Raw genomic sequence first — 10,979 nt, 5'->3', positions numbered from 1 at the left:
CAGAGGGCCTACTTGATGAGCTCCAGTTTAGTAGAGAGAACTTATCTTAAAAAACAAGGTAGACAGGTCCTGAGGAATAACAGCTGAGTTTGTCCTATGGCTTCTACATGCTTGTGTACACACACACACACACACACACACACACACACACACACACACACACACATACTCTTTCCCTAGCCTCTGGCTACAGACCCCTGTGAAGCAGAAGAGACCAGCAGTGGTTAATATACTCCATCCCCATGACTTGCCAGTCCCTGTCATACTGCAGCCCTGCATAGTCCTCAACCTGGTCTAATGCTAGTGGATTCCTCTCCAGCTGATGTTAAGGGCTCCAAAGAAGATCGGGTCTTGTTGTCAGCTTGGAAGAACTTGGGAGTGGGGCTGGCTACAAACTCAGTTGATGTCAACACTGAGATCAGCAAATGGCGCCTGAAGAACTTGTCCCACTCAGGCTGTGCTGGGCTCACAGCCATGGCTGACAGATTCTGGAGCGGTTTGCTCTGAGTGCGAACACAGAGAGGCTCCTCTCATCCAAACAAGCAGGCCCATGAGGTGACAGCCTGTTGAACGCCACAGCTGAGGGCGTCTGGGGCCTGCTCTGCATCAGGTGGAAACAAACGATAGGAAACAGAAGCAGTTTGTGAAGTAGGTTAGGGGGCCTGTGAGGAAGGGAGAGAGCAGGGCTGAGCCCAAGGACTCTTCCAGAGCGTTGTGACGGGGGCGAGCACAGGCTCAGGCGTGTCCAGCTGGACCCCAGCTAAGGTGCCTACCCTGGAGCAGTTGCTTAATTCCCCGAGTCCCACTTTTTTCATCTCTAAGGCATGACGACACTGCCTGCCCTGGATGAACCTTGTGCAGAACACTGACAACAAGGCGGCCGCTGCCTTCCCTCCTTGCTGTAGCCCTTAAGTGGTGGAGGGGAGAGGAGGTCACCAGAGTGCTCTTTCGGGGTAAATCTGTTACTTAGTGGATTCAAACCCTTACTCTCTTCTCACCAGGATTGATAAGACCAGCCCCCAGGACAGCATCCCAGGCCTCGGAGTCTGCTTCCTGGGGCTTCTCAACAGTTCTTTCCTCCATCGCTTTGTATGGTCAGTCCCACGTGTCAGCTACCCTCAAGTATCTGCAGCTTCACAATGGGCTCTTCAGAGATGTTCCTTTATCTGGGCAGTGTTCTGTACTCTTTCTGTGGCCTTTCAATCTGCTAAGATGTCTCCGCCTCCAGCAAGCCTTCCTGGACCACCCTCCCACCCTCCAGCCTGAGGATGTCCTGTGGTTGTTTGTCTTGTTTGTCTCACTGACATCTCCCATTGTTTCTTTAGCACAGTGCCTGGTACGCAGCAGGGCCTGCAGCAGTGAGTTCACAAATAACTGAGTAAAAGAACTGACTGGGCAGAAAAGGCACACAGTGAAGGAGGCAAGGGCTTCAGCCCTGGACAGCCGGAAGCTTTTCACGAGGAAGGCCTCAGGAGGGACAGACAAATGACTGCGTACATTTACCCTATCAGTTCAGAGAAACCTACTGTCTGAGGCTGCTGGTTAAAACCAGATCAGGTCATACCACCAGGGTTTACACCCAACCAACCAGGTTACCATTCTTAAACATCTAGAGTGTTTTTCATTTCATGTGTATGAGTGTTTTGCCTGCATGTATATGTGTGTGCCACATGTACACCTGGTGCCCTTGGAGGCCAGGCGAGAGTGTCAGGTCCCCTGGAGCTGGACTGACGGATGGTTGTGAGCTGCCATGAGAGTGCTGGGCATTGAATTGGTGTCCTCTGCAAGAGCAACAAGTGCTCTTAACTGCTGGGACATCGTTCTAGCCCACGAGCAGCACTTTTTACATCCTTGGCATGTTTGACATTAGACTGCGTTAGAGTATTTTCTGTTTTGTTTTTTTCTAAGTTGATGCAAACAAGACTGTGACTGCATTGTTTGGCTAATTGTCATTCTGAAAACTTGGCTCCAAATGGGAGGAAAAAAAAAAAAAAGCAGAGAAGGGTTTGAAACTGGCCTATGAGATGAAATGTAAATGTTTAAATACAGCCATTGATTTGACGTTGGAGAATACCTTCCAGAGAGCTGGCCTTTCACAGGAGACCTGGGCAACAGGCAAACTCCAGGGACCACCCCGCTCCTAGCCCACAAAGGGTTCTTGTTCTCTACATTTCTGGTCCTCTTTCTCCAGCTCTCCTTCTCTCCTCTTAATTCTTAGCTCAGGCCTGATATCATTCAAATTTGAACAGTGTTCCACTCTGACTCCTCAGCTCTCGACTGCCCCATCTCCATCTGTCATCTGCCATGTGTGGCACTCAGAAGTGAGAACTTCTTCACCAGGACCCAAGGTGCAGCCTGGGACACCTTCACCTGCATTGTGCACTGCCACTGACCACAACACCTCCTACAAGCACCACCCATGCAGAAAGAGTCATGGCTGACTGTCCATAGATCTCACAGTCTAACAGAGAAGCAGCATTTAGCAGAGACACATCATTGGTCTATGAAGAGTCCCAGCAGAGCCCCAAGCAACTGTGATGGGACATTATCAAGCATGGCTGACAGTGGAGGGTCTACCACAGACTGTCCGGAGATGGAGCTTACTCACATGCTGGCTGACAGTGAGACAGCATGTGACAACCTCAGTGTCCCCAGAGCCAAGGCGCCAAGTCCTTCCAGCAGCCCTCTGCTTGGTATGTGCTGCACTCAGTTGGGGAGGCCCAGCCCTGGGAGGCCTGCTGGCTGGTATCCCTCTTCTCCAGCCACACTATGATTTGCAGATGCCAACACCTTTCTGTTCTGTGTCTGCTGAATGCAGACACGGCAGTAAAACCTAGGATTTGGGTATCAGAGCGCCCTATTTTCTAATACTGAGAATCAAAAGGAGCAGGCAGTATTTTTTTCTTTCCCTTTCTTCTAAGCCCAACTCCCTACCCCTTGACCCTCCCCAAGTGACCACACGGCACAGCTGCCCATGTGACCCTTCATCCATCCAGCAGAAGCAATGGTTTTGGCACACAGATATTGGAGGTGTGATCTAACCCTGCTTGTACCCGTGCTATACTGCACACATGGTTACACATCCACCTACTGGGGCCAAAACCTAAAATGTTCAGTGGTTAATCCAGGGAGACAGCTATCCTTTTCAGAAGGCCTATGACCGTCCGACCTGCTGTCCACCTGGTCCCAGATGTCGGTGCTGGGGGTCAGCTCTCCTGCAGAGCTTGCACCGTGCAGTCCAGACCCCTTTGTGCTTCATCCCTTCTGGTGTGGGTGTTTTTGCTAATGTCATGGATCTCAGCATCCTTGGGGTTCCCTGTCAATTTGATAATGATTTGGAGCAGGTTGGTACCTAGGTTACCCTGAGCCCCTAAAGATGTATGCAGAATTGTGTAGGGCTAGATTTCTGGATTTAGTTTTTGTTTTTAAATGCTTGTGATTCTCACTGTGCTTCAGACATGTGGAAGTGTGTGAAGGCATGGTGTCCACACCCATGGATGAAAAGCGGATGAGAGCCAGGTAGCTTGCACGCTTGGCCTTTCTTTCTTTTCCTGGCCTGGCTGTTTTTGGTGAGGATACCTCCCTATTACTGTCTTCTTACAATCACAGGCTTCTGTGGGCCTCAGAGCCACCATTCAACAGCAACAGAGTTCAGCTGGCCGGAGCAGCATCTGGCCACAGGGCCCCATGCCACATAGCAGAGTGAGGAGACAGCGCTGGTACCCAGCACACACGCTTTGAGGAACGGAACCTAAGGAGACTCTTGACTTGGTCTTGCACCTGTTTGGGTTGGGTTGGGAGAGTTCCCCTCCTTAGTCAAGTCAAGGAAAGACTTAGTATTTTCTCTTATCAACCGTCCCTGGGTGGGATGGTAAAGGCTTTCTTTCATTGTGTGGATGGATACTGCTCACATATGGTCATGTCAGCAGTGCCTTTGACAGCCTCCTGGTACATTGCTTCTTTGGAATCTGCCCCTTCAGCGGGCTTCACACATACCCAACAGCAGTGTGAACACAAGCAGAGAACAGAACTGATGCACATACCATCTGAATACAGCTCACACAGCAAGACCTGAATCCCAGGGTGTTTCTAAAATCGGAAGGCTGAGCTTTCCATTAGCTGTTGGCTAGTGTGACTACTACCTGCCAGGTGAAGGGGAAGACTCCAGTGAATGTCATTCTAGCATCACTCAGGCAATCTCCCTGCCTCCACAAGCTTAGAGACCAAAGGCATTGTGGTGAGTAGCCGTCCCAGCTTTTCCCTGCTGCTGAGAGAATCTTCTTAGGCCTGATAATGCCTCAGGGAGTTTTCACACAAAGGACAAGGAGTGGTCAAGCCTGTTCCTTAAGCCTCCAACACTCTGAGATGCTCTGTCTGCAGATGAATGGGTACAGGGCCAGACGGGAAAAGCCACTGCTGATTCTGGCTTTTGCCTCCATACTGTCACCAGACTTTGAAGGCATCTGCACTCTATCCTTTTAGAGAAGGGATTAGAGTGTCTGGCAGGCTGTCTCAGTGCACAGTTGTTCTAAGGAATTAGGAATGTGTTTCCCATGTTAGGGACAGCAGAAAGGTACTTACTTATTTGGGGGAAAAAAGGCCTCATTAAACAGATTCCTAACTCTGCTGGCATAGGGGTACAAAATGAGGCTAGGATGATTAGTTTTCCAGAAATTCACCAGCTCTGATGATAATAGATGATAATAGTAGAAGGGCCACATGACTGGCTGTTCCCAGACCTGAGCCTGTCCCTAAACACCCATCTTCTCTTTCCTAGTTGTGAGTTGGTATATAAAGAGAGATTGGGCCTTCTTGATTTCACCAGTAGGCTCAGGCACTCAACACCACAGACTGTTTCTAGCGAATTCTTTTGGATTCAATATATGTACTAAAACCCAGGCTTACCAAGCTCCTGCCACATGCTCAAGCCTAGGCCGAGCAGTGGCAGAGACTATGTTGGCAAATATGGAGTAGTCAGGGAACAGGCAAGAACTTTACTGCACGGTGTGGATTAGGATGCCAGCACAGACTCAGGAAGATTCTGGAGCAGCTGGCAGAATGTCACAGGAGGAGAGAATGCTGGCTGTGTGGATACAGAGAGCTTGTGGAATCAGCAGGAAGCCACATCACCGCCCAGGTAGGCAGGCCTGGGCTACAATGCTACTGTCCCCCAGCTGTTTCCTGTGAAGCTGTGGGGACAGTATTAGCTAGTGTCTTGATGACATCTTGGACCTCTTGATGGCACTCTTTCCCCCTGACTACCACAGACAGGATGAGGTCTCTGGAGTCCCTCAGCATCATAATTTGGAAGTATAATGTCTCCACAGGCTCATTCAATTCAATTCTTGACCTCAGCTGGAGGCTCTGTTTTGGGAGGCTGTAGAATTGTAGAATTTGTAGCAGGTGGGGCTAGCGGGAGGACATGGGATGCTGGGGGCTGGAGGATGCTGGGGGCTGGAGGATGCTGGGGACTGGAGGTCACATGGTTTTGACAGCCTTGCCCTGCTTTCAGCTGCCACCATTTATTATGCAAACAACAGGGATCCCTTTGCTTGGTGTGAGAAGGTAACCAGTTATAATGGACTTTGCCAAAGTGGTAGGTCCTAAACCATAAAGAAAAACAAAACAAAACAAAAAGCCCTCTGGGGAGATGTGGGTGGGCTTGGTCTGGCCAGGAGGATGGCTTTGGGGAAGGAGCCAGAAGGAGAACATGGTAGGTAACAGGATGTGGGGAGGAGGAGAGGACAGAAAAGCAAGCAAGCCAGAGGAACCACGAAGCCCCCACCGCCACCCTTCCCATTGCTGCCCCTGGACTCCTTCCTATGCCAGCCACAATGCAGTACCTGGGTTCCCGGCTTCAGAGATGCTACAAGGTCTTTGACCATTTTGGCTTCAGAGACTGTGACGCCGCCCACCACAAAGAGAATCAAGAGGGGATGGTCACTGGGATGGGGCCGGCTCACCTGCAAAACAGAACAACATCAGGTCAGATAGCAGCCAGTTAAATGCTTCCTTATAAGAGTTGCTGCGGCATGGTGTCTCTTCCCAGCAACAGAACCCTAAGACAGTGCCATGCTGTGTAGGCAGGCATGCTGATGAGACTTGGTGACATTTCTGACTGCTGGTCCCTTTGGCTCTTGTGATCTTTCCACCCCGCCTTCCCTAGCCTCAGGAGGAGGGGCTGTGTTGTAGATGCACCAGTTGGGGCAGGGCGCTGCGTGGTTACTTGTTCTCTGCATTTTGAGGGGTTGCAGTTTTCTGTAATGGCCTCTGCTTAGACATGTCTCAGAACCATTGCCTTCTGAGTAACCAGACCCCGAGAGACCTCCCAGCCCCACAAACAACTGTTGTTATTAATCCTGGGACGGAAATACAACGGGCCCTGGAACTTTAGCATGGCACAGCATGTTCCTCGAGACATATGCTTTCCATAAGAGTTTGGAATCTGAAGTGCATGCTGAGAATCTTGGAGGGACCCAGCAGAAGATGCAAAGGGGGTAGAAAATGAGACACAGTGACAACAGAGAGCAGCCCCTGGGGGTAAGGGATGGGGAGTGTTGGTCTAGGCACAAATGCATGGGTCCAATTAATTCATGCTGGTGTTTGCTAGTTTGATTTCAGTTTAGATTTGTGTGTTGATACCAAACTTTCTCTTCAGAGCGTGTCAGGCTAGCAGGCTGCTGGGAAGAGGGGCTGTTCCCAACCCAATCCCGCATTCCTCCTAAGCAGGGGTACATGACTGCGCCCTGTCTCTGTGTTAGTCTGTGGGGTGACAATCTGAAGAGGAAAGTGTGACACAGCATCGGTCACTGCACATGCAAGGTTTAAAAATCAGGTGGAGTCTCTGCTCTCTGTCACTTGAGCCGCCAAGGGCTGGGATTTGAGGACATGGGCTCTGGTGAGAGAAGATGGTTCCCTGCTCCCAGCACCCCCCCAAACCCAGCTTTTCAGTGTGGTCTATGGGGCCTCTGCAGGGGTGGGCTCTGGGAGCACTCTGAGGTCCTGAGGTCCGGATTGGCTTCCATGCAAGAAATGTCAAGGAGGGAAACTGCCACTCCCAGTGTTTGGAACTTCTCAGGAATTCTGGGAATCTTGCTGCTGAGTCCCCTCTGCATATTGCTCCTTTACGAAGTTTCTCTCCATCTGTGACTCTCTCATCCTCAGAATGGGTAAGACCAGTTCCCTATTCTCCATTAGTGGATCCGTGCCTTACAGAGGCAGCGAGCCTCTTGGAGTTAGAGAGAGCAGGCCCTGAAGAGACCCTTGCTGACTCTGAATGGCCGCCAGGAGTCATTCACAGCATCACCACTGCTACCTTCTGACTTTCCTGTCATCCATTCACGTGTTTATTGAACAGCTACCGTGGGCGTGGGAGGCACTGCTCAAAGTGGTGGGACTCAGCAGTGCCCAGAGCAGCGGGGGGGGGGTGGGGGGGGGGTGGGGGGGTCCCTGCTGCACACAGCGGAGGACAGTGCCCATGAGAGAGTGCCGAGGAAAGGAGGGGAGGGGGAGGGAGAGGGAAGGAGGGAGGAAGACAGGAAGGAGGAAAGACAACCAGTAGAGGGGGCCAAGCATTGTCCCAGGCCATTCCTGAACTCTCTGACTAGGTAAGGGGCCATCTGCAGAGAGAGACAGATGCTGAGGATCCTTGAGGACACTCAGGTCTAAGCACTGCATTGGGGTTAGACTGAAACCTGGCTCTGCCTTGCTGAGGAGCTGGAGGGAAGCGTTCTACCTTGAAATCTACACGCTGCCGTCTATAAACGAGCGAGCGCTTCAAACTAAAGCATTTTCACAGTCACCGTTTGAAACTGCGTGCTGATCTCTAGAAACAAGAGCCAATTACTCGGTCCTCATAGGACTCTGTCGCACTGTGCAGGGGTGCCCGGCAGCCAGAGCCATTGGATTGTTGAGATCCATGCTGTATCTCGGCAGTCAAGGCAGTCATGGCCTCCTCTTTCCTCAAACTTCCCCCTGCCCTTGACTTTCTAAACCTCCAACTTCCCTTTCCTCCTGGGCTCTTCTGTGATTTTCTTGTCACCTCAGTGTCCCTGCATGCTCTGGCCTCTGGACCTTTCTCTTCTCTTGACACTTGCCTGGTGACCCTATCCCTACCTACACTCCATGGCCAGTGGCTCTGGCTTGTCCTGTTGGCCCAGGCTGCTGGGCTACAGAGGTCTCTCACCAGCCCCTAGACTTAACAAGCCCCCAAAGCAGGTCACCCTTTTCTCCATTCCTGTTGCTCAATCAGGACAACATCAACCCATCCACCTAGGTACCCAGAACACACAAGAGACCTGGACAACTGCTTACTGGCTATGCAACCAGTACCCACCCTGGTGGAAGCCAGTGACTCTTCCTGGTCCCCCCTTCCCTCAGCCCTCCTTAATTCAGAGCCCCATCTTTTCCCTTTCTTGTCTCGCCTAGTTTCCAGCTCACCCTGGTTCCCTCACCCAGTGCTTCCAGGGCAAGTCTTACAGAGCACATAGGAATGTGTTACACAGTCCCAAACATCACACAATGGTACTCTTCTAGATCGCTGTCTGTTGCTGTCATAAAACATTGACCAAAAGCAAATTGGGGAGGAAAGGGTTTGGGTAGCTTAGAAGTCCTAATCACAGTCCGTCACTCAGGGAAGTCAGGGCAGGAGCAGAGATGGAAACCACAGAGGAAAGCTGTTTACCGGTTTGTTTTCTATTGTTTTCTCGATTTCGATCTCAGCCAACCAGAACCATCTGCCTATGGATGGTACCCCCTGCAGTGGGCTGGGGCCCTCACACATAAGTAATTGCCAATCTGATAGGGACAATTCTTAAACTGAGGCTCCTTCTTCCCAAGAGTCTCAGTTTGTGTGATTTGACAACAACTAACTAGCAAAGGTAACTTTTTGTTTTTGGTAAAATTTGGTAAAAATCCACATTTCCAACTCCTGTTGATCTAGCTCCAGCTTCTGTTTACCTCTGTCACTGTGTTCTCTTCCTCTCCAGCCATCTGGGATGACATCTCAGCACTTTGGGCCTGACTCCTGCTGGTCTGTCAGTCCCTAACGCCCTCTGACTCCGGCAGAATTCCTCACATCACTTCTCTTTCTTCCTTGCAGTTTTCCTCAACATACTGAGACCCACATGAGGCAAACTCTGCTATGACAGGCAGGTGTCTAGTCCATGTATGTCTCCCTTACCCACAACAGTCACTGCTCCCTGTCAGACAAAGTATGAAGACTGCCACAGTCCAGCTTTTGCTAAATAATTCATGCCAAAGTCCACTTCATAGAACTCTTGGAATAGATTTTGCTAATGTGAGATAGAAATCAAACCTTACCTCATAGCATGCACCATAATTTAGGAGAATTTAAACAGTGGTTATAAATGGTTGCAAAGAGGAACCACACAACTTGTACTTATTTAACCAAGAAACTCAGTGCTGACACAGTTTCATCTAATCAGAAATGCCATTAAGTACAGTGGACCCCATCCAACAGTTTCTCTCTCCGAATCTTGTTTTCCTTATATGAGTAATAAGGAGTAGGTCTAGATGACCTCTTAGGTATGCTCAGCTCTCACAGCTGAAGGATCTGACATCGTCCCTCACATGAAGCCCAGCATTTGCCCCCACCCCCTTCACAAAGCTTCCTTTGGGTGATTGTTTTATCTATAATCCAATCATCTGCTCTCAGCTCAGAGTGGGCTGCTGGCAGCCATGTGGTTATAGTGTGATCCTGCTGTCCAAACATGGTTTTTGGGTCATGGAATGAGGTCCTGAGCCCAACTGGGCCTCTGGTAATCCAGTCATTCTAAGGCAGATGAGGCTCTGTGGACACTTGGCTATCGAGGAGAACCAAAAGGTATGTCTGGACACTCACCCATGTGTTCACCTACCAGCTGAGCATCTATACTACTCTGGACATCATTTAGCTTCTTCTGCAGAACACAGTGAGTCTCAAGGACTGCTCTCCTTCCAGACAGGCCTTCCAGTTCTTGGTCTAATCCTTCTGCATTGCTGTTTTTGGGGTCTCTGGACATCCTCTGGTCCTTAAAATAAATTAGCCTTCCTTTGATTAAGTAGCTGTGACTTTACCATCTCATTAGATAAAGCCCACCTTCTTTACACCAATTCTAGCAGAGAAAACATCTTGACAGATCCTGTCCTTTAGTCAAAACAAACCGAGGTTCAAACACATGGAATAGATATTAAGTATATTACTCTCGGGAAACTGAAATCCAAGCCACAGATTTCAGAAATGCACTTTCAAAGGGCTGCCTATTAGACATGCGAGTTTTAAATTAAATTCCCATTCCACGGAGAGGGGAAAGTATGTTTTGATTGATTCATTAGGTCAAGATCAAGCTTTACTCAGAGGACCTCAAGGTGCTCTATGTGGGAGTCTATTAGGGAACTGGGCTTTTCCATGGCAGCTTCAGCCCATGTTGGTCCTCCCAGCTCAGTGGATCACCCTCACTGGCGTGTACGTCCCTGGAGGATGACAGCCTTACAAGTCCTTCTACTGGCTGAGAAGTGATCAGGCTGACTTGTAACTCTTCCTTAGATGATAGGGACACTTGCTCTCCTAAGCTTCTCATCCAGGAAATTGCTCTTTAATAGACTGTTTAAAAAATGGACAAATAGCAAGTGGCATTTATTTATTTCAGTATAGCCATTCTGGTAGCACTGATTTTGAAGTCAGGTCAGAAGTGTGAATGATTTCAATGTCTTCCAAGAAGGATGGACATGTAGGATCAGTAGGCGCTGCCTTTACTGCCCTGGACAGCCAGACAAGGTAGATTTACCCGCATATAGATTGTATTTTTCAAAAGTGGCCATGACAATACTTCCTGCCCTTCTGGCTCTTGACTCCTTTTCAAGAGGAAGAATGCAAGTTTTATTTCCTTAAGGCGGACTGCCTTCACATGTGGAATGCTGTGCAAGTGATGTCAGCTGACGTTCAGGCCATGACACCCAAAGTCTTTCCCCTGGCTGTC

At 49.8% G+C, this 10,979-nt stretch overlaps 1 protein-coding gene across 1 annotated transcript in view; it reads right to left on the bottom strand.

Annotated features, from left to right (window-relative positions):
• Window positions 1-10,979, bottom strand: part of Scfd2 (sec1 family domain containing 2) — a 320,177-nt gene that overhangs the window by 3,394 nt on the left and 305,804 nt on the right. Inside the window, exon 8 of the mRNA XM_036201528.1 lies at window positions 5,844-5,963. Coding sequence (XP_036057421.1) covers window positions 5,844-5,963 — 120 coding nt within the window. The remainder of the gene's footprint in view (window positions 1-5,843; window positions 5,964-10,979) is intronic.

Source organism: Onychomys torridus, chromosome 10 (genome assembly GCF_903995425.1).
Source record: "Onychomys torridus chromosome 10, mOncTor1.1, whole genome shotgun sequence".
Lineage (NCBI taxonomy): Eukaryota > Metazoa > Chordata > Mammalia > Rodentia > Cricetidae > Onychomys > Onychomys torridus.
The sequence above is the reverse complement of the archived record's forward strand: the minus strand, read 5'-3'. Positions and strand labels throughout refer to the sequence as shown.